We start from the raw sequence: 24,899 nt of genomic DNA on the forward strand, positions 1-24,899 counted from the left end.
AGTCAGACATAAAAATAAATTGCAGAGTACAACATGTGCAATTCTATGTGTATTAGAACGGTGCTAAGTCATTTCTATATAACATTTTTGTCTCTCTCTCTTTTTTTTTTTTGCTAAATATCATCCTGGGACTTAGAAGAAAGTAAAAATACTGGTTTTATGTTTACATTCTGTATAACCCTAGACTTTTATATGTCTTATAAAAGAGTCAGCCTTTTTGGTGTGTAGGCCCTAAATGAGGAAGACAACTTATCCTGTACTTTTTAATTGAATGGCTTAGTAAGGAGTAAAATAGAACTAAAATATTGTAACCACCTTCTAATGAACACTGCTATTCTTTGTTGTGCTAAGTAGTGAATAAGTGTTTTCTCATATCTTTTTCTATGTCCTATTAAGGGTCTGAACTTTAATCTTTGTCTTGAGGTATTTTCATATTTTTCTTTGTATGGGTTGCTGGTAGTAATGCAAAAGACTAAAAATATGTCAATGTGCTTTCAATTTGTTTAAATTTCTCAGGTAGAAAGCCATGTAACCTGGTAATTTTGAAAATAAAAACTAAATTAACATATTTTTACTTGTTGCAAAATTGTTTAAAATATTCATTTTTAAATAAATGCTGATAAGTCCACCTTTGGGGGAAAGTTTCTAGTTACAGTATGCTGCTTTGTGCTATTGTTGATGATCTCTTTTCTCGTTTGCATTGTTAGAGAAGTAATACATATTCAATTGTCAGATATATTAAAAATAAAATTATAGTGAATATTATTTGTTCATTTATCACATGTATTGGCTAGCATGTTGCACATCCACAATAACATTTTCTGTGGGAATACAGATGCCTAATTTTAATATCGTTTCTATGTCAGTTTTCCCGTTTTGTGGAAACTGACATTGTCAGAGTTCATGGGACTAAAGACTATAGTTTTCTTTTCATTTTGAACAAACTGAAATCATGATATTTAGATTTAAGATGATCCTCCCTTTAGCACATTTTATCAGTGCTAATAAGAGGTAGCAAAATTGACTCCATGGAATGTCACCTCAATTCCTTCAGCCCTGGGTGTCTTGGGCCACACATAAAATACACTAACATTAATGAGCGCTGATGAGCTAAAAAAAAAAAAAAAAATTGTGAAAAAAAACTCATGTTTTAAGAAAGTTTACAAATTGTGTTGGGCTACATTAAAAGCTGTCGTGGGCTGCATGCAGCCCGTGGGCCATGGGTGGACAAGCTTGCTCTAGATATTTTCTGTTTAACTTTGCAAAATGAATAGCCTAATCTTCACATGCACATGAGATTTCAGGCTGCAAAGGTGGGCCCAACTTCTCTCCCCCACTCCCTCTCCAAAGCATAAGGCATAACATGTTACATGGCACAAAACAGGCACTCAAACATTTGGTGAATGAAACCAAGTGGGAAAAAAAACACATTAAAAAAACTCACAAGTACCTGCAGTGTGGTTTGATAACATGAAAAATTGAAATTTCTTTGGTTCAGGGAGTATATCTCTTGTAAGAAAACTCTGCCAATGTTAACATTAAAATGACAAAACACTAATAGGTTGTCTTTGTTTATACAACTAACTGCATATGCAAATCTGTTATTCTTCTTTTGACATGAGGTGAATTAACTTTGCTACTGTAAGGATTCCTGATACTTTCCTGATCAGAAAATTCATTAACACAAAAAAACCCAAAACCCAGGCCGGGTGCGGTGGCTCAAGCCTGTAATCCCAGCACTTTGGGAGGCCGAGACCGGCGGATCACGAGGTCAGGAGATCGAGACCATCCTGGCTAATACGGTGAAACCCTGTCTCTACTAAAAATACAAAAACTAGCCGGGCGAAGTGGCGGGCGCCTGTAGTCCCAGCTACTCGGAGGCTGAGGCAGGCGAATGGCGTGAACCCGGGACACTGCACTCCAGCCGCGGCGACAGAGTGAGACTCTGCCTCAAAAAAAAAAAAAAAAAAAAACCCAAAACCCTTCCTTAGTACTTGGCAATGACAAAGGCTTCAGTAACACTACTTCTTAAGAACCTGGCTATAGACTTCAAGGTGGAGGTCTGCCATTTACAGTTTAGAAAGCTGTGATTTAGGCAAAACTTCGACAAGTCACAAAAAAAGCAATTCAATTCACTATGTCTTAACAGGACAAGCTGGTATTTGTTTTTGGTGTGGGGTCTCCGTGAATTTTTGCCACTTGTTTCTTTTGGAATACAAAAACTCTGCACTCAAAAGTGAAACTGAATTTTAAGCCAAAGTAAAATGTCTGAATCAGATTCCCTAGAATAAGATTTTTTTAAAAAATTTAAATAAGTCACCACACTATAGTGGGTAAAACCATTTTTATTAACTGACCAAAGCATATCATTTTGTTTTCTGATTTGAGGTAAAATCATTAAACACAGTTCACAAGAAAATACAACGACTATTTAACCACAATTACAAGAGTTTGAAATCTCACTAGCTGTTCATATAATACTTTTACAAATTCATACAACTGTATAGTCTACTTAAGCTTAGTGTTAACCAAAAGAGCAATATCAAAGACCTAGACACTTGACTACTACTTTTGCAGTGGGTATAGTTTTATAACAACAGAGTAACTGTTACCTTATGAATATACTTTACTTTAAAATCCACTTGGCTAGTGACTGTACTGTTTCCTCGTGGTTCAGGGGTGTGCATGAAGGCTCTTAGGAGAGCAAACACCTGTTCCTATTCTGTATGTCCCTCCCTCATTTCAAATGAGAATAACCAATTGAGGAAAATAACCAAATAACCATTGCCCCACCATGAATATGGGGCTTGGGAAGACAGTCCTACAATCTTCATCTTATATTTAGGTTTTCAGGCCAGCCAGCTATTTTTTTCAAAACTTTCTTTTGAATGTTCAGATCCTATTTTAATCCTAACTATAGACTACTGTGTTTGTGAGGGTGTCTGAGTGTCTATGTGAGGGCAAGGACAACAATGCAGTCCAGAAACACAGAAAATATGCTTTTTTGCAGCTGAGCTCTGTTTTGAGATTTCATTTTGTTACTGGACAGTGCTTTAATCAATACCAAAGTCTTTGGAACACTGCAGATTTGCTTTAGAGGTAGATAAAACAGAAATCATGCAGTTAAATCAATTGAGAAAAAAAAAAGGGATTTGTTATCTTTAGAGAACATCATGACTAAAAGTTGATCCTTTGTTCTTGGTGCACATTTAAGATTTTTTGGGAAATACCCAAGTCTTCCTTGTCTCTCAGGAAAAACACATTTAAATTCATCCTGTACTAACTACAGATAGAAGAAAAACAGTATTAACATGTATATTACAGCACTGCAGTTCACTTTCTGGATTTGTGACACACAAACACATCATGCATGCCAAGACAGAAGTTAATTTTATTAGTGTCACTAGTGATGTTAATTAAAAAACTTACAGCAAGTGCTCAAAATTTTTCTAAATATTGTAATCACTATGTTTTAAAGACAGAGTGGACTGTTACAAATGATTTTGCAAAATACAAAAATAGATATACTTCCACTGAATGCTTCAATCATTTTTCCGAGCACTCTCATCTTTTGGTTCTTCCTCATCTGAGTACGCAGTGGGCTCCTCCCCCTCCTTCAGCAGTTTGCCCACGTGATGATACTTGACTGGAGGTAGAGAAGAAAACACAAATGGTCATTCTCATTCTTTCTAAAACATCATTACCACATTTCAATTTAAAGCATTTATTAGAGGCCTACAATATACTCAGCAATGTGTTGGGCTTCTTGAAGGATACAAAGGTGGTTTATACCACCGTCCTTGCTAACAGGGAATTCGTTTTATTCAGAAGATAGACATATAAAACAGGTGGCAATGTCTGGCAATGAGTGTGCAAGGTAATGCCAAAATGAACTGTTTGTGTGTAGGGAATGTTTAGAAGAACAAGGGCAAGTTATGAGTTCATCAGAAGGGTTACAGAATACTTCATGGAAGGAGGATATATTTTGGAAAAAATGTATACAGGGATTTAGGGAGGGAGTTCCAGAAAATGAAAACGCCATGTACAAATGCATACAGGTGAGACAATGTATCTGGGAAGCAGTAAAGAGACCAAGTTGGCAGGAGTAGTTAACATTTAGAAGTTAGTAGGAGATAAGATTGGCTAAGTAGTGTGAGGAAATATTACAAAAGATCTGAAAAGCCAGCCTGAGGAGACTGGACTTACAGGTGGCAAAGGGCACTGAAGTTTTATAAGCGAAGGAATGACACAGTAAAATAGTGTTTTAACAACAGTATTATCAATGTGGTGCATAGGGCAGATTTCAGTAAGGAGAGGCTGGGGACAGGGCGATCCGGAGGCTAGCGTGCAGATCCAGATGCAAAGGAACCAGAGGCAGGAGTAGGGTGGTGTCCAGGGAATGGAAAAGGACAGATGAGAAGTACTTTGAAAGAAAACTGGAAGCACGAATTAATTAAGTGAAAACTGGAGTTCCCATGGACCAAAATGGAAACTCTGTGGAGGGAGCCATTCTGGAGGCTCACATGACAGGAGATCTACAACATGGAATGGACAAGTGAAGTCAGGATTGGCAAGAAAAAAAAAGGTTTCCCTGAAAATCTTTCAGAAAGAGAGTTCAATCCAATTGTGGGGATAGAAGCCATACTGTAGGGAGGAAGAAGGTATAGAGAGGAAATGAAGCAGTGGTTAGGAACAAAAACTTGTAAGAAGTTTGACAGTGAAGGGAAGGAATAACAGTCTCATAGATGAAGAGGATAGCAGGAGACAGAATGTTTTTCCCATCACAGAGAAAAACCTATAGGTGGTTAAAGGAAGTGGTAAAGGAGCCAGGAGATGACTGGAGGTGTTGGAGAAAACAGATGTAGGGTGAAAACCAGAATGCAAAAGACTTGAGAAGAGATGGCATCAGCAAACCACCACATCACTGTAGCCAAACTAATGCAGGGTCGATCATCTGAATGTCCGCAGCCAAGAGTCTCTTCTTCCTGAATATGAGTAGGAATTAGAGGAGTAACCAACCTGTCTAACCAGGTAACTAAAGCTGCTTTTGTGTGAAATAACTGTTGGGAACAATTGGAACTGTGGGAGACAAATAAAAGCTGGGTGGCGCCTGGGAAACCTGCCTTAAGGGGAATCCACACCAGCTTTGAGTATAGCTGAGGTGTCACAACAGTATCTGGGGCTAGCCTTAAAGTGGGGAAAAAAAATCACACTTTTTCTCCCATTGATGAAGGCAAGCCCTAGAAAATAGAGCTTTGTAAGTTACACACTACAATTCATTGGTTTCACATAGAAAACTAAATACAAAGGCATCCTTATGATGCCAAAAATTAGGGACTCTATTAGGTAACTGAACTATGTTTTCCAAAGTATAAAGACTTGCCTCTAGACTTGGAAGTTATATGTAGCCTGCTTGAGACCCAAACTCAAAGGCAGAGACACATCTGGCTAATTATTAATCCAGAACTCTCTCTGAAGTCAGCATTATTTTCAAAGAAAATGGTTGGATAGAGCCAAGAGAACATGTAATATTTAACTGATTATAGAGAACACACATAGAAAACTACATTTTAAATAAAAGATCTTTAAATAATGCTTATGGTCTTTATATACTGTTTCATAAAAGTGGGGAAAGACTCTTACTCAAATTCTCGGCAGTGAAATATTGCTAGAGTGATAATTAAACAGTTAGATTTGACAGAAGCCAATTCCTGAATTCTCAAAATCTGAACTTAACCCCTCATTCCTACTTCTCCCTAAAGACCTCAGCCCATAGCATAAGCCAGAAACAAGCATCTCCTTTTACTTTCTTTTTAAAAATGCAGACACCATTGTTCCTGGGCACATTATAAGCATCATTTGTAGATGAGGCCTATAGTTAGGCTCAATTAGATTCAAAGAGAAGCTGTTTCACAGAATACAAGTCTCCCATTCTTCAACAGAGATGTGGGCTGCTTTTAAACGGCAAGCTCTACAAGAGAGGGCTTATGAAAATCCCTTTCTGTAGCCAAGATGGCCACTGTCCTTTCCCTGACACACCAAGCACCAAATCCTCATTTGGAATCTGTGCAAATCTCTCAAAAATTTTAAAATCAAAACCAGAAACCCAAGTTTCCATAGAGAACTGGCTAAAAATTGGTATGTAATCATAGTAAGTGACTCAGCATTGCTACAATTACTTCAAGCCATGAACTTGATCCGTCCAAGATTAAGGAGCCTATCAAAATGCACCCAAGTTTCAGGCTGCTTAGTAATAACTATTGTCCTGCCACGAATCCCCATTACTGGTAGAAATTTGACCCAGGCACAATTTTAAAAATGCTTACAAGTGAACTGAGACTCCCAGTCACTCAGAGTCTCCTGCTGGGCAGCAGTAAGGTCAGAAAGGTCATCGTACTCATCCTTCAGTGCTTCCTTATCCAGCAAAATGTGGCAAGGCCCCTGGATGCATCTCTTCCAGCAAAGACCCCGTACGGCCCCTCTTCAAAAACAAAACCAAAGATCATTCTTTATTAGACAGTCAATTTCTCTGTGATTTATACACAGAAAATGGCTTCCCTATTCATCAACATAGCCCCATTTTTGAATATCAAATTCTATTCGGAAACCATAGTAATGCCGATATTCTGAACATTACGTAGGAGACGTAGAAAGACCTGTTGCCATTTAACTTTTAAATAACTAAAAGTAAATCAAACTGCTATACAATTGCATCAGTCTCCTGTGGTTTCCAAATAGCTAGTAAAAAAAAGGCATACGTGGTTAGTGATCTCTTGGGGTAGCGGTAGTAGTAGGGAATCATACAAGATAATACTGAGTCCATGGGTTAGAATTCAACTTTAGAACATTGAACTGGGAGCCTGACGGTTCTAGGCACTTGGGGCTACACCAGTGAGAGTTATGGTTTCTTAAGACAATAAGCCTGATGTGTACATGGAAACACATTTCCTTGTAAATATATTCTGATATGTTTTAATGAAACAAAGATATCTTATAGAGATCTTTGGTTCCAAGGCTCAATTAAATATTAACTCATGGCATCTGCAGGAGAACCATTTTATAACAGTATCAGTGGTTAAAAAATCTATACACATTACATAACCTTCACTGTCAATAAATAAGAGATAACACAGAGATCAGTCTTCATTATCTGTTTTTGGTGGGCTTAAGAAGACTGTGAAAATACTACAATTTTCATGGAAAAGAGACTGAATCAATACTGCAAAACAACTCTATAAAATGTGATTATCTGTGATATTACACTGAACTTTTGTCTAAGAGAGCAGAGAATCATTCTGTGGGTACAAAAAGTGGATATTTAGAATTATTTAAATATTGCACAACTAATGAAGAGAATCCAGTGTACTTTAAACAATGTGTTGTTTCCCCCAAGGCAGACTGAATAGCAGCCCTGACATTAAAATGTTTGTAGGTAACCACCATGCCAAGTATGAGAATAGATCAAGTTTCAACATGGCCTGGTCACCTGAAACCACAATACATTCAGAAATTTTTTACAAATTTCATGACTTTTAAATGCAATTAAAATTCCAAAGAAAAATGCTTATTTTTAATCATCATTACATGCTGCCATATCCACTAAAGAAGGTAAAAAAATGCCCACATTTTTCATAAATGTACACCTCTAGTGGAAATGGCAGCACCTAGTGCTTCAGAATCGGCAAATGTAATGGTTTGAACCTCACCATTTCAGAAATTATGGTCATTGGCTTGGTAGAGTGAGTCTTTACCAAGCAAACCTCATAGAATATTTAAACAAAGTCTAGTGGGAACATTAAAAGTCTTTAAAAAATACATATTATTCAATGCATTCACTAGAATGTAAGCTCTATAGGCAGAGATTTGTGTCTGTTTTGCTCACTGCTATATTCCCACATCTACAACAGTGCCTTGCACAGAGTTAACAGGCACTAGAATGACTAATTTTTAGGAATCCTTTACAACATGAAGCATCACTTTCTACCATGATGTCACGTAGTCATGGGCTCACTGAATGACAGTGCAAGATAGAGACAGAGGTCTCACAATAGGCCATCTTTATCACTTTTCAGAGGGAAAACTAAGGCTCAGAGAGAACAATACTTTGCACAAGGTCACACAGCTAGTCATGACCCAATCAGGACTAGAACGCAGGTTGCCTGACTCCCAGTTTTGTGCTCTGTGCGCAGGCTGACATCCTCTCAATGACTCTGCAAACTACAGTCATGATGATGCCTCATGCACATGTTTTCACTCCTTTAATATTGAGCTCAATATTAACAGGTATTTACATGATTATTTTTATTGATAAAGCATCTATGTGTGCTACTCTAAGTGACAAATAATGTGTGTGGTTTTCAAATGATTTTGACAGTTACATGCCCACAGAAAGCAGGTATTCTAAAACATCCGCAGGCCCGGTGCAGTGGCTCATGCCTGTAATCCCAGCACTTTGGGAAGTGGAGGTGGAAGGACTGCTTGAGCCCAGGAGTTCGAGACCAGCCTGGGCAACACAAGAGCGAGACCCTGTCTCTGAAAAATGAATAAAATGTCTGCAAGAAAAAACTGAGTTCCTTAACCTTAGCACATCTGATTTTGATCAGTTGGACTGGGAGATTAAAATGAACGCCTGAGTCTGACCTGTGTACCGCCTTCTGTACTTTTCCTCTCTCAGGCCAGTGTGGAATGAGCGCCGCCCATGTGGACACCCTCTAAGCTCCCTGTGTTTAGAGGAGTCCATATTGGAGGAGCGAAAACCTCTTCTTCCTCATCTCCAAGTATTCTATAAAGCAGGACTTCGCAAGCCTGGCTGCTTTTCAAATTCGCCTGGGAAGCATGTTAAAAATACAGACTCCCGGACCACCTGAGACTCATTTGCAGCTCTGGCGGTTAGGCTGGGAATCTGTAATTTTCCTCAGATGCATCAGGTGATTCTGATACGCAACCAGGTTTGCCAAAACCTCGACTCTAAGGAACCCATCAGGCCTGCCTCCTCCAACAGCTCAGCAGTGCAGCAGTCATCCATTCTTCATTTCCCTCTGGTTGGCTTTTTCTGATATCCCCCCACCCAGCAGTCTTCATAGCTCTACTCCTTTTGTTTCTTGGTATCCTCCCACTTCCTCCCTCCCTCCATTTTAATTTTTTTTCGGCTTCTAATCCTTTCTCGCCTGCTATAGACTAAATACCATATTACCTTAAAAGCTTGCCACGTTACCATTGTCCACCACATTCAGCTTTATTCCTCCCTCAACAGCCCCCTTCCTCCTTGTTCACCTTCCAGCCTTTCCCCATCTGCCACACACAGCACAAGCGCACACATACCAAACACATGCCACACACATACCTGACGCATGACCCATTTCAAGCGCGCATGCACACACCACACACACACCCGATAAATCACATACACTAAACGCGCACACACCGCGCATGCACACACCGCGAGTGCACACACACATCACTATCCACCGGGCACAATGCTTTTACCTGCTGCTAATCTCGTCTCGGCGTTTTCTCCCATACCCTCACATTTCAAAGCTACTCCCGGCGTCATTGGCCTTCCCGTCTTCTCTAGGTCTGGACCTTTTCTCTCTTTCGCCCTCCCCCATGCCTCCCTCGGAACACCCTTATTTCCTTCCTAGAACCCGACACTACCCCCTCCTCCTTCCAGGAATCCCCAAGCCCAGGTCCTTCGAAAACTCCCTCACAGCCTGGGCTTTGATGTGTCCCCCGCAACGCCTTCGAGCTTCGTGGTCCCACCCATCCCCGGCTTAAGCGCCTCAGCCTTCCTTCTCTAACCCCCTTCCAGCGCTGTCAGCGCGGGCCGGGGATCCGCGTCCCCGACTGGCCCGCAGCCCCTCTGGAGCGCCTCTTGTCCCCTATCCGCCTACCCTAGCTCGCCGCCATTCCTCCCTGCACTCAGGGTCGCCCCGCTCCCGCCTCGCCTCTCTCCCGCCCAGCCCCGTGCCGGGGGCCCCCTTCTTTTGTCTCCGAGCCCCCCTCGCCGGCCGCGTACCGGGCCCGTAGAATTTGCGGCCTTTGGTCACGTCGAACACCTTGCCGTTGATGGCCATGAGTATGCGCGGGTCCTGGACGCCGTCGAAGCGCCGCAGCTCGGCGGGGGTGAAGTCGCGCCGTTTGAGGCGGGGCAGAGGGGGCGGCTCGTCGTCGTCGCTGTCGCCGCTGGCCGCCGGCTGGTCCCCGCGCACGATCTTGTAGAGCAGGAAGATGCAGAGGCCAAGCAGCAGCAGGTTGAGCGGCGACGTGAAAATCTCGTGCAGCAGCCCGCCGCTCTCCAGCTCGCTCGGGTCGGCGCCAGTCGCCACTACATCCTCGGCAGCCATGATCTCTGGAGTAAAGGTTGGGCCGCGCTAGGCAGTGCTCCGGAACTCGCCGCTTTCTCCTCCCTCTGAGCGAGCGAGTGGCGCGCGGGGTTCGGCGGCCAAAGACTAGCCGGGGAGGAGGCGGGGCCGGAGGGGCGGAGCCTTCAAGCCCCGCCTACCCCAAGGCCACCTAAGCGCCCCGCCCTGCTCGGTCCGGTCAGGCAGCCCTCAGGCCCCCTACAAAGCCTCTGGAGTCCCGCGCCGCGCCCCCGCGGCGTCGCAGTGCCCCCCTCAGTTCTACCTGGGAGGCCCCAGCCCAGCCTCACGCCATCCTCGCGCCATCCTATAGCTGAGCGCGACGCACGCGCTGCCCTCCTCTGCGCCCCTGTTTTGCTTCTCGCAGACCGACCCGCTGGGAGAGCCTCGGCATTGCCTGGCTCTGTGCGAGCGCCCCTCCACCACCTGATGCGCGCCAGACACCGACTCCCTTTCTCTTGGTGCAGGCTTTCCCCTGCCTCCCGTTGCGAAGCCCCTCATCTTCCCCCGGCCGTTCCCGGGCCCTCCAAGCTGTCTTAGGAGACAGGAAACTCGTTCTTCGAACTCCATTTTCTGTGTTAGAGCCCTACACGACTCATTTTCACCTTGGGAACCCCCATTCGCTCTCCTTGATGGCCCTTCCCCAATTCTCCCCCAGATGCTGTAGGACCGACACCCCCGGGATTGCTAAAGTCAGTGCACAACTCTCTCTATTATCTGGGGAAACGAATCGGATCGCCCAGTTAACTTTGAATTTTTTCTCCGAAAACCCTTTTGCAATTACTGATTTGCTCAGTCACCAGGCATTAACAAGCAACGTTCTCTTGTTGCTCTTTTTTCCCCCTCAGAATAATGTGAAAGTTTCTTTGTTTGGCAGCGTTCTTCTATTTGGAGTCTGTCAGGCTACCCTTGGCAGTCACAATAACCCTGAGCTGGAGCCCAGACAAAGGCGGAAGTTGGAAGGATCCTAGGCCTGGTCCCTTCCTTTCCTAGGTATTTCATCCGGCCTTTGATGTGCTAACAGACTGCACAGAAGCAGGCCTCCACGGAGGAAGGGGTTGCCTCGTCCTAATGTGGCCCTTTTTCTGGTGGCAGGGGAGGGGAGCAGAAGAAAGGATAGAGAGGGAACAAAATAATTAAAACCAAGCTGTGCACGCATCTGCAGCCCAGAGCAGTACTTTTCCACCAAGCGTTCTGTTGGCTTGCACATAATTTACTCCTCCCAACACGCAAGAGACTTGAGTAAAGATTGGCTTCCTACCTCAGAATTCTAAAAATTTCTAGCAAAAACTGCTTCCATCCCTGCCCCCCACATCTTCTTAAATCATTATAAAGTGTAATGAGCCAAACAGTCTTTGTATCGGGCCCAGCATTTTTCTCAGAGCTAAATTTGATTTAGCTGAACCGGCCCCTCCAGATCTTTTGTCAAAACTCTTCAATTTAATCATGGGGAAACAGGCTCAAACTGAGGGCACTTGGCTATAGTTAGAATCTATCTCTTTTAACATGTATGACCAAGAAAATTTAGAAAGCTAATAAACTTATGAAAAATATTTTCATTTGCAACTAATATGACAAAGGGTTAATATTTCTTTGAGAGCTCATTTGGATTGATAAAATGTATAAGATTCTAGTCAATAAATGGGAAAAAATAGAACAGGTAGTTCACAAAAGAGAGCATGCCAGTGGTGAATAAGCATATGAAAATGTTCAGTCTCATTAGTAACAAAAAGAAAAGCATGGAGATGCCACTATCGCCTACTACTTTTCTACAGGAAAGATAAAAGGAAAAAAGGACAACACAGTATTGGCAAGAGAGTGGTGAAACTCTCATACACTGTTGGGTATAACCTTTCATTATCCATAAAAATATTTTCTATGCATTAATCCCACTTCTAGAAATCTGTTCTTTGACCTAGTAATTCCATTTTAGGAATCCATCCCAAGGAGACAGAAATGCAGACAAATATTTCATTACTAAGATGCTCAGCAGAGATTCATTTTTAATACAGAAAAACTGGAAACAACCTAAATGTCCGACTTCAATAAAATGGCTAATTAATGCACTTGAATTGTGACAAAACCATTAAAAGGCCATTCAAATATCATCATGTGGAGTCCTAATTAGGGAAAGGGAATCAGGCTGGTGGGAGCATGAAATAGCAAAAAGAAAAAAGCAAATAAGCTACAAATCTGCCTTTCTTCATGATCCAAAATGCAGCCTTCCTGCGCAAATAACTCTCAGTCTTCCCGTGCCCAGCTATCACCAGACACCTGTAAGTTAGCTCATTGCAACCTTGGCATTATCAATATTACACAAAGACCTCTTCAACAGGCAGCATAAACACCATCCTATAAAATTTCCAGCAAGCCTTCATCTCCTGGCAGTTGGCTCCTCTCTTGCAGGCTGCCCTTTGTCTCCCTGGCAACATATATTTTCCTACTTTCTCTAATAAATCTACCTTCTTTTAACTAAAGCTGTCTTGGTAAATTCTGTTACCCCTGTGCCACCGGCCCAGTCATCTCTCCCCCACAACAATCATGACATGGCAAAACGCTTGTGTTTTAATCTTGAGGGAAAAACAGGATACAACACTATATGCAGTATGAATTCAACTATGTCAAAAAATTCATAAAAGGAAGTGTGGAAGGAAACATGCTAAAATGTTAACTGTTGTGATTGTTGGTTTCTTCTTTATACCTTTCTATATTATCCACAATGGGCACGTGTCACTTTTAACCTCGGGGGAAAAATGGTTTATTATTTATTTTCTGAAAAATGTAGAATGATAATACATGTTCACTATAACAAACTTAAACAATACGTGAGCGTATAAAGTAAAAAATGAAACTCCTTTCTCCCTCTCCCAGTTCCCCAAACAGTACTTAAATCAGGTCCATACATTAGCCGTTTGGCTTATATTCTTGCAGACATGCAACACACACACACACACACACACACACACACACACACTTTGTTTTATAAAACTGGGGGAAATTTTATATGATAAAAGTTTTATCATTTTTTTCCAATAAAGAGAGACACAGAGTAAAAAACAAAACAAAAACCAAGCCATTAGCTCCCCACCCAGATAACCCCTGCTGGAATGATTTTTCAAAGTAATATTTGTCTAAAGTTAGAAACTTTAAACTATGGGAAGATACAGAAGACAACTGTAGTCCCTGTCCTCACTCTTGATTCTCTTTCCTCAAAGGTAACCGCTATTAAATCTGGGGAAAGTGTTTTCATGGAGGGATGGCAGAGATTTATTATTCTCATTTATCATAGTCCAGTGTCTCTTCTGCTACACCTCTGTGTCCCCTTGGAGGATAATGGATTAAAGGAAGTCCTGCTTCACATGGAGGGTAGAAAACTTGTGCAACGTAAGACCTCAAGAAGTGATACAGTTTAAAAATATAAATGCTTGCAAACCAGATTTGATGTTCAATAAAGTGGGCTATTAGCTAACACTGCAATGTAGAGATTGTTGAAGAAAAGCATCCCATCATTCAGGCTCATGTCAGAATCAATGCTGAGTGGAATGGTCTCCTCCAGGGTGGCAGTTCTCAAGTTATCTGGAAATAAGCAAGTGTGCTCCTGAATAAAAAGCCCCCTTCAGAACATGAGGGTTGCCTTAATATGCTCTTTGGCTCCAAATCAATTCCTAAAGCTGATGTACATGACCCAAGGACTACTTATTTCCCAAGATACATGTTAAGTCTTTTAGTGTTTTCAAACTTTCTGTCTCCTTTTAATTATTTTCAAAGGTTTTAAAGAGCTTTTTAAAGAAAAATAGAACAATTGGCTGATTAGCTAGAAAATGTTTGGGAAATAATTCAGCCTTACTAGGAAGCAAATAAATCCAAAGGAACATAATAACAACGCACCATTTCTCATCATTCAAATGACTGGAGTGTTCTTTTTTCTCTTTTGTTTCTTGGAGCTTTTTAAGAATGGTAATACTCGGTGTTGGCAAGCACAGAGCAAAACAAGCACTCTGACACAATTGGCAAGAGTAAAATTGCTAGAATGCAAGATTCATTTTGTTCACCAAGGTATTTCAAGCCCCTAGACCATGTCTGGCACACAGTAGGCATGCAATAAATATTTGTTGAACTTAATTATGTTGTAAAAGGGTTTAGGCTTTCTAGAAAGCCCTTTGGCAATATGCAATAAAAGCCTCAAACTATTCCTTGTCTGTGGCCAAGAAATCTAACTTCCAGGAATTTCCCCTAAGGAAGTGTTCAGAGACGTGAACAGAGATTTGTGTAGAAGAATCACAAAGCATGATACATGATAGCAAAATCTGGAAACAGCCTAAATATCCAAAGATGCTCCCCATCTCACTCAGAGTAAAAGCTCAAGTCCTTACAGCACCTAGAAGGCCCTACAGGATCTGCAGTACTCTACCCACACTTACCTTTAAGACATTAGGATCTCACCACTTTCTTCCCTGGTCACTCTACTCCAGCTACAGTGGCCTCCTTGCTGCCCTTTGAACAAGCAGCCATATTTCCAATTCAGGACCTCTGTACTTGTCATTCCATTTGTCTGGAATGCCCTTCCCTAGACATTCTCATGGGTCATTCCCTCACTGCTTTCAAATCTCACAACACCCTCTTCCTACTCCTTATCCTCCTTCCCTGCTTCATTTTCCCTCATTGCATTTACTGCTTCCTATATACAGTATCTTTTCTCATTTTAAAAATCTCTTCCAACTTGAACATAAGGTACACAAGAACAGAGGCTTTTGTCTATATTCTTCACTGTTATAGTCCTTGTGCTTAGAATAGTTCCTGGCATGTAGTAGGTGCTCAATAAATATTTGTGGACTTGAGTTTGAGTATGGAAACCCATTATGTTAATTCTCATGCACAGAAAAAAAATCTGAAGGAAACGCACCTAAAAGTTAAGACTTATCTCTGGGTTGTGAGATTATAGGTAATTTTAGGTAATTTTTGCTATCTTCTTTATCCAGTGAATATAAACTCCTTTTATTATTGTAACAAGCAATAAAAAGTTTAAAAATTTAAAGACTAGAAAACAAAATTCTACAGTTGCCAACTATGTCTTGAGTGATAGTGTATGGATCCACATTCCCAATTTCAGAGACTGGAGACTTCATGCTGAGATTTTAAAGAGACCCCAAAGGAACCTGCCCATCTGCATCCACTCAGCCAACCTTGATTGAGCTCTAGCTCTATGCTAAACTCTGTGGTGAGCCTACGGATGCAAAATACTTTCCCTCAAAGAAGGAGCTCACAGTCTAGCAAGGGGAGACAGATGGTCAAAAGGTTACAGATGCTGCGGTTGAGGTCTCCACATGGTAAGGGGGAGGTTGGCAAGGGATGGTGGGAGGTGTGATCTAGGAAGGTTTCATACAGGAAATGACACTGAGCTGAGTCTTAAAAATGTTCATGGCACCAGTTAGGCCTATCAGTAAAAAGAAAAAAGAGAGAGAAAAAGAAAAACATTTCACCAAGTGGACAAGGAAGGGGATAAATTTTCTGAGGAACCAGTAGTTCTCAAACTTTAGTGAAGATCAGCATAATCTGGAGAAGGGGAGGGCACTTATTGAAATGTCCACTCCTAGGACCAGCCACCAAAGATTCTAATCTAGTAGGTCCAAGGGAAAGCCTGCGAATCTTTAGTAATAGCTGACATTGTTTGAGCACTTATTACTTGTCAGGCAATGTTCTAAGCCCTTTTGTGGATTAACTCGAGTACTCTTCCTAAAACACTGTGAGGCAGTTGGTTATATTATTCCATTTCACGGCTGAGGAAACAGGTACAGAAAAGTTAAGGAACTTGTCCACTGTCACACAGCTAGTAAGTGGAATGTCAGAATTCAAATATAGTCAGTCTGGTTCCAACCTTGGCTGTTTACCATTAAGCTATTTGACCTGCATTCTAACATGTGAACAAGCACCCCAGGTGATTCCAATCCAGGTCAGAAACACTGGGATAGAAGAAGCAATCTGGGGCCGGGTGCGGTGGCTCACACCTGTAATCCCAGTGCTTTGGGAATCTGAGGTTGGTGGACTGCTTGAGCCCAGGAGTTTGAGACCAGCCTGGGCAACATTGTGAGACCCTGTCTCTACAAAAAAAAAAAAAAAAAAAAAAAAAAAATGCAAAAATGTAGTCGGTTGTGGTGGTACATGCCTATAGTCCCAGCTATGTGGGAGGATCACCTGAGCCCAGGAGGTCAAGTCTGCAGTGAGCCATGATCGTGCCACTGCACTCCAGCCTGGGCAACAGAGCGAGACCCTGTCTCAAAAAAAAAGCATTCTGAACAAAGATACAGAGGTGCAAAACAGCATGTCCCATTCTAGGAAAACCCTCTAATGACTCCCCATTGTCAGTGAAATCAAGTCCAGAGTCTTTGGCATGGTTTACCCAACTGTGGTGTGATACCTACCCAGATTTCACCTCCCACTCCCACTTCAGGACCCACGCACTCATTCTCCCAGGTCCCCAACTGCTGAAAGTGTTGGTGACTGACAGCTTGCAATGAAATCCTCTTCCTAAGATTGCATTGGGCTAAAGAGAGCTTTCTAGCCCAAAGTCACAGATCCTTCTTAGTGCAGCCTGCAGGTAATGAATGGCCAATACAAGGATATAAAGGCCTGTCTCCCTTTCTCCATCTATGGAAAACTCTGAAGAGTCATACCAGGCTCAGAAATCCCTGTGGGACTGATGGAAGCTGCATTGTGACTGCACTGAAGCTCAGCTTCTCCCTCCGCCCTATCGTACTCCCTTGTCTTACATTTCAGGTGTCAATTCCAAGAGCACTCTTCAGTCAATATTCTACATAGCAAACTCCATCACAGAGTCTCTTTCCCAGGCAACCCAGCCTTCCATGATCTGGTCTCAGATTACTTGTCCAGCTTTATCTCTTTATCTCTTTCTACTTTCTCCTTACCCTCAACACCCCAACCATAATGAAGCTAGGAATGATGTGGCCAATGTTGCAGCTAATGTGAGTGCTATGAACATTTTACATGTGATTCCATTTGTCTAGAATGCTCTTCTCCAGATATTCTCATGGGTCATTCCCCTTCCTGCTTCAAATCTCGTTAATCTTACAAGCGAGGTTCTATTATCATCCTCTTTTCATAGATGAGCAAAACCAATACATAAATAGGTTAAGTTACTTGTCCAAAGTCACACAATTAGTAAGTAGTGCTGGGATTTAAACCCAGCAGTCTGGCCCCAGAGCCCATGCTTTACATGAGATCATTTTGCTTTTTCGAAGTGTCATGCTCATAGGAACATGGAGGTTGCAATTGGAGGTGTGGAGACTGGAGCAGGGACACCAGCCTTACCGCAGGAGAAAATGAAGACTTAAATCAGTGTTGGGATAGTGAGGACACAAATGCAAGGATACATGTGATAAATGTTAAGGAGCTGGATGGGACAGGACTTTGGATTCCTCCTCTATTTCTCCCATTCCTTCTACATCTGACTTATGCCCCCAAGTTTTGCATGGGTGGATGGCATATCATTCGTCAAAAGAAGATATATAGCAGGAGGAGCAAACTTGCAAAAAGGACATTGTATGCAAATGGGGGTTGTGTTTTAAAGTGTGGTTCATAAACCAGCAGCTTTGGCATCCGCTGGGAGCTTGTTGGAAATGCACGAACTTGGGCAGTATGCCAGGCGTACTGAATCAGAATCTCCATTTTAACAAATCCTCCAGATGATTCACATGCACATTAATGTTTGAAAAGCACGGGCATAAAGAACATTCTGGTGGTGCTATCCAGTGATATGTCCAATCGGATATTTGGGTCTGGGGCTCAGGATGGAGGTCTGGACTGGAGGGGTAAAGACAGGAGGTATCAGACTATGGTTGGTAGCTGAGACTACTGGCATTGAATTAGATCCCAAGGAGAATATAGGGCAGAGGTCTCTCTCTCTTCAAGGCTCATTGCACAATGTTCTAAGCCAAGGTTGAAAATTGTTAGCCTTGGTGACTACAGCTGGCTTGAACACATGTTTATTTGACCCTCACATTATTTTAATTTTTAAAATATTAGATGTAAGCACTTAACCAATAGATTTTTACATAAAGCCTGCATTTCTGACATAAAAATCTTCTCTTAAAAAATGAGAAGATCACTTTGGGAGGCCAAGGTGGGCAGATCACTTGAGGTCAGGAGTTCAAAACCAGCCTGGCCAATATCGTGAAACCCTGTCTTTACTAAAAATACAAAAATTAGCTGGGTGTGGCACGAGAATCACTTAAACCCAGGAGGCGGAGGTGGCAGTGAGCTGAGGTTGCGCCACTGCACTCCAGCCCCAGCCTGGGCGACACAGCAAGACTTTGTCTCCAAAAAAAAAAAAAAAAAAGAGAGAGAGAGAGAGAAGATCTGACATTATATCTCTGATTAGCAGCTGCCTCCTTTAGCAGGTACACCTAAAGAAGCCCCATTTCTCCCTGCTGTATCCCCAATGCTGAGAACAAGTATCAACTGTCTTTTATCACATTTACTCTGTTTTTGTTAAAGCAGAATTAAGTGGATAATCAAAATTTCTTTGTACCTATGACTATCAAAAGTGGAAAATGAAAGAGAACAGGGTTACTATTTTAAAATAAAAACAGGGCAAGAACACATTTCTTTGTGATTTCTGGCATATACTACATTGCCACACATCAACCAGACTTGCATTACTTACTCATATTACTGGCCTGGCATTTATAGGCAGGTTGCAGAGAGAAAAAGAGGGCCAAGATAGAGTCTTGGGGAAGATTAACATTGTAGGAATAAGTAGAGGAAGAGAAACCCACCAAGGAGATTGAGAATAAAAACCACAAGTGGTAGGAAAATGGTAGAATAGTGTGGTCCAATAGAAGCAAAGGGAGGAGACAGGGTTTCCAGGAGGGAGAGGTTTACAGTGCCAAGGGCTGTAAATGGATCAAGAAAGATGAAAACTAAGGTGTAAGTTGGACTAGACAGTTAGGAAGTCCTGGGTTACCTATGCCAGACTCTTTATTGTGGCATGAGAAGGTGGAAGTCTGGTTCCAGTGGCCTAGGGAGTGAGTGGAACATGAGGATTGAGGAGATCTACCTCTCAAAAAAGAAGTTTGAGAAGCTTGACTAAGGCAAAGGAGGTAGGGAAAAGAGGGAATTGGATTCCTTGGTTTGATTTTTGTTGTTCTGAAAACTGTCATAGACTTCAGTTGCAGAAGATAGGTAGTAATGCTTAGAGGTTGAAAGTACAGGACAAAGTGGGTACTTTTTTTTTTTTTTGAGATGGAGTTTTGCTCTTGTTGCCCAGGCTGGAGTGCAGTGGTGCGATCTCAGCTCACTGCAACCTCTGTCTCCTGGGTTCAAGCGATTCTTATGCCTCAGCCTCCGGAGTAGCTGGGATTACAGGTGCCCACCACCACTCCTGGCTAATTTTTCCAAATTCTTTAGTAGAGATGGGATTCTGCCATATTAGCCAGGCTGGTCTTGAACTCTTGACCTCAAGCGATCCACCCACCTTGGCCTCCCAAAGTGCAGGGATTACAGGTGTGAGCCACCTCGCTCTGCCCAGAGTGGGTATTAATCAACCCTGTGGCATGGAATGAGACAAGAGAGGATGAAATCGAAAGAACAGGTGGAAGGATCATAGCTTCTCCTTTAAGAGGAGAGGGAGAGGGAATTCAAACCTGACAGTTTCAACGTTTTCCATGAAGTAGGAGGCAAGGTCAACTGTGAGGGGAACAGAATGGGGAGAGAGGGGAAACAGCAAGGGCTTGAGTATTGGCCAAGGCTAATATTTTTACCATTCCCTCCATAGGGGCTTTTGGAAACAGGAAGAAACAGGAGAAATACAGGCATTACGTTGCCTAGGAAACACAGTGGTTTGCTAAAGCAATAGTATGTTCTTTCGAATCTTATTAACCCTTTCGTATCCATTGTAACCTCAAAGAGAGCTAACTGGTGAATAGGGATGGAAGTAGAGAGAATTTTGCTCCATAGAACACACAGTGGACATCCTCTTTAGCCTGAGAAAAATAAGAGGGTATGAGTAGCCCTGGGACAGGAGACTTAAATAAAATAGGAGAGACCATCAAAGAAGTGGCAGGCAGTAAGGTGTCAAAGACATTCCCCTATTTCCTTGTGCTTGTATGTGACCCACATCACACACACACACACACACACACACACACACACACACATTCCATCCCTTTGCATGTATACAGGCACGATCCCACTTTCCCACCAATCTGAAATATCTAGAGTTAATAAGTGGGAATTATCCTTTCCTTGATTTTTTTTTTTTGGTGTGGTAAGATAATCTAATTGAAAATGAATTGTCTTCTGTTTTTTTTTGCTATATAAGTTCATCGCTAAACAAAATTTATCTTTCTCTCTCTTACTCTTGCCACAGAGGATGGCCAGGGCTTTGTGACAAGGAGATCTGAGCTTTATGTATGCCAGGAAGAAAGTAGAGAGGACTTTGTTTCCAAAAAGTCTCTAGGTTATTGAAAGCTTTGAGCTGAACCGAGAGTTCAGTTCAAAGGTCTCTGAGGGTGGGGAGGAGTGGAGTGTGGATCAGCTACATGCCCCAGCCTAGGCACATATTGTGGTTGGGAGGCAGTGTCCCAGAGTGTCCAGGATCCACGTCCTGGTCCGCACACCCGCACCCATGACTCCCCAGAAGCCCATAACAGTGGAGGGTGTAAATTCTATTGAGGAAGTCTTTCCCTCCAGACTCAGTTGTCCTCCCCATGCTGATGCTGGTCCATCATTTTTAGTGACTTTAACATTAATGTGGATGACCCATCCCACACTATGACTTCCACTTCCTTGACTTTCTTCACCTCCAACACTTTTTCCTCTACCCCACGTTAGCCACCCTCTCTTGGTCATACACTAGACCTTTTCAAAAGCCCAGCTCCGATTAAACCCAACTGTTCCCCCATTTCCTAACTGCACATAAACAACTGAACATCGTAGCAGAAAGCACAGTACTCTACTTGCTGGTCTTCCTTGAAAAAAAACTTTGGAAAAGAATCAAAACTATTTTATTCACAGATGACATGATCATCTATGTAGAAAATCCAACAAATTCTACAAATAAGCTACTAGAACGAATGAGTAAGTTAGCAAGGCTAAAGGATACAAGATTGACATATAAATATCAATTTTATTCCTATATTCTAAATATTCAATAGCAATGAACAATCAGAAATCAAAATGAAGAAAGAGACAATAACATCCACAACAACATTAAAACATCCACAACAACATATTAAACATGAAATAATTTGGGACGAAAAGTATATGATTCTATCTATGTAAATGCCCAGAAAATACAATCTAACATATAGTGACAGAAAGCAGGTCAGTGGCGACCAGGGGATAATGAATGAGGAAGAGCCCACCTCTCTATTCTTGCTTTCAGCTGATGATATTGCATTTCATTTCTTTAAGAAAATAGAAACAATTAGATGTAAACTATCATCTCCCTGCCACCAAACCCACCAAACCCTACCTGCAGCTGTATTCTCTGTATTCCTTCTTGGTACTGTGCAGAGAGTGTCTTTACTCCTATCAAGGGCCTTCCCCTTGAACTCTGCATCTATTTGCCTAATTCGCAAAACCCTGGCTCCCATAGGGTTTTTTATTTTTTATTTTTTATTTTTATTATACTTCAAGTTCTAGGGTACATGTGCATAACGTGCAGGTTTGTTACATATGTATACTTGTGCCATGTTGGTGTGCTGCACCCATCAACTCGTCAGCACCCATCAATTCATCATTATATCATGTATAACTCCCCAATGCAATCCCTCCCCCCTCCCCCCTCCCCATGATAGGCTCCAGTGTGTGATGTTCCCCTTCCCGAGTCCAAGTGATCTCATTGTTCAGTTCCCACCTATGAGTGAGAACATGCGGTGTTTGGTTTTCTCTTCTTGTGATAGTTTGCTAAGAATGATGGTTTCCAGCTGCATCCATGTCCCTACAAAGGACTCAAACTCATCCTTTTTTATGGCTGCATAGTATTCCATGGTGTACATGTGCCACATTTTCTTAATCCAGTCTGTCACAGATGGACATTTGGGTTGATTCCAAGTCTTTGCTATTGTGAATAGTGCCGCAATAAACATACGTGTGCATGTGTCTTTGTAGTAGAATAATTTATAATCCTTTGGGTATATACCCAGAGAAATGCAAATCAAAACCACAATGAGATACCATCTCACACCAGTTAGAACGGCAATCATTAAAAAATTAGGAAACAACAGGTGTTGGAGAGGATGTGGAGAAATAGGAACACTTTTACACTGTTGGTGGGATTGTAAACTAGTTCAACCATTATGGAAAACAGTATGGCAATTCCTCAAGGATCTAGAACTAGATGTACCATATGACCCAGCCATCCCACTACTGGGTATATACCCAAAGGCTCCCATAGTTTATCTTCTTCTCTCCTTGATCGTACTTATGAGCAGATAAACATGCTTTAGTGTTTCTTCTCTTTTAAGACACTTTCCCCAGGGCCAGGTGCCGTGGCTCATGCCTGTAATCCCCGCACTTTGGGAGGCCGAGGCAGGCAGATCACTTGAGGTCAGGAATTTGAGACCAGCCTGGCCAACATGGTGAAAGCCTGTTCTCTACTAAAAATATAAAAATTAGCTGGGTGTGGTGGCATGTGCCTGTAATCCCAGCTACTTGGGAGGCTGAGGCAGGAGGATCGCTTGAGCCTGGTAGGTGGAGGTTGTAGTGAAGCAAGAGTGTACCACTGCACTACAGCCTGGGCGATGGGAGAGAAACCCTGTTTCAAAAAAACAAAACAAAACAAAAACAAACAAACAAAAAAACCAAAACCAAAACCAAAAACCTTTCCCTAACCCCAAATCTTCCTAGTAGCTATTCCCCTCCATTTTCTGTTCCCTGTGTATCCAAACTTCTACAAAAGTTGTCTATATGTATCATCTCCACATCCTTGCCTCCCATTCTCTCTTCCACTTACTCTGCTGGGCTTTTGTCTGCATCACTCCTTCAATGCCATTCTTATTTATGTTCTGATTCCATGGACATTTTTGTAACTTTATCTTTGGACTCTGTCTCTCAGAGTACAAAGTATGCTCAGAGCACTTTGTACACAGAGTACAACATTTAATGGAGTTGATCACTACACCCTGAAATACTTTTCTTACTTAGTTTCTGGGATACATCCCACATCCTTTGATGGTTTTTCTCCTTTCTTATTCACTACTCCTTCTCAGCTGCCCATACCATTTACACCTCCTTTGCCAGACTTTTAAATGTTGGAGTGCCCCAGATACATCCTGGGCCAGCATCTGGTCTCATTCTCTGCTCAGGTGATTTCATTCAGTCCTAATGTTTTTCATATACTTAAGACTCACATATTTAAACTTTGTATGAAAGACAAAAGGAAGGAGAAAAAAGCATAAAATAAACTTTTTACCCTGGCCTTACCCCTGGACTCCAGATCCTGTATACATTAGGCATACTTGACATCAATAGGTATCAGAATATTTACATGTCCTAAACATAACTTTTAATTTCATCCTTGTATTAGACGCTGTACAGTGGTGAGAAACAGAAACTGCTTAGTTATTTAGAGGAGAAAAGGATGGGACACAGGGAATTAAGAGCTTACAAAAATCAGTGAAAGGGTTGGAAGAACAGGCTATAGCCTCGGGCTGTAGGAATGACTACCAGGACTCTATCACTAAATAGGCCCATTAGGGGTACTGTGACCTCTGCCCTCAGACAGAAAAGTGGGTCATCAGGAAGCCTCCGCTAGGATGACTGGCTTCAAGAATAGAGCAACGCCCAAGACCTCCCCGCCCGGGTCCTGCGCCAGAGCCCGGCCTCGCCCTCGAGCTGCAGCCGAGCCTGGCCGCCTGCTGCGCCCGCTTGCGCCCAGGACTCGCGCCACTTCCTGCGGCTGTGAGCGCACCTCGGCTGCACGCCCGACATCTGGGCGCTGCACCACTGGAGCGTCTGGCTTACCCCTTTCTCGCGTGGCGCAACTCGCCTCTTCGAAGCTTCCTTCTTCCTATGCTGCCTGCGCGAGCCGCTGCCAGTCTACCTCGACTTGGCGGAGGTGGTGGGCTGTCACTGGTCATGGCCATCAAAGGCAACTGAAAGTTTCTTATCAAAAGAAATTTGGCTGGCACCCCCACAGTTCTACGAAATGAGAAGACTTGAAAACTTTGCCTCTCTCTGATTTGCACAAATTTTGTTTGGATCTGGCATTAGAAGGACTGGAAAGGTGGCTGCCGATCACCTTGTTAACTGCTGATGGGATGCTCTAGCTTTTACCAGTGATGAGCTACACTTAGAAGATTCAGACTTTTTAGAAAATCTTATCTCTGCTGGAAAAAGGACTGAAGAAATCATGAAGGAAGGCAAGCAATTTCACTGGATAGTAACATACAATCGCCAGCTTTACGATACTCACGTGACTGTTCAAAGTGTAAACACGTTTATCCTAAGAATTCTGTAGTAAGAGCCATTTGTAGGGTGCTCATACTTGTTTGTAAACTGGCCTACTTGAAGTCCTCGTGA

At 42.4% G+C, this 24,899-nt stretch overlaps 1 protein-coding gene and 1 pseudogene across 1 annotated transcript; one reads left to right on the top strand and one right to left on the bottom strand.

Annotated features, from left to right (window-relative positions):
• Positions 1 to 2,327: 2,327 nt before the first annotated feature.
• On the bottom strand, positions 2,328 to 10,454 carry PGRMC1 (progesterone receptor membrane component 1). Its single transcript, XM_033202058.1, is given in 4 exon segments — positions 2,328 to 3,646; positions 6,327 to 6,422; positions 6,425 to 6,481; positions 10,016 to 10,454. Coding segments are annotated over 4 exon segments (585 nt in total). The 5' UTR covers positions 10,344 to 10,454; the 3' UTR covers positions 2,328 to 3,542.
• Positions 10,342 to 24,899, top strand: LOC117077676 (annotated as a pseudogene).

The sequence above is a fragment of the Trachypithecus francoisi genome, unplaced genomic scaffold, assembly GCF_009764315.1.
Source record: "Trachypithecus francoisi isolate TF-2019V2 unplaced genomic scaffold, Tfra_2.0 Lachesis_group6, whole genome shotgun sequence".
NCBI lineage: Eukaryota > Metazoa > Chordata > Mammalia > Primates > Cercopithecidae > Trachypithecus > Trachypithecus francoisi.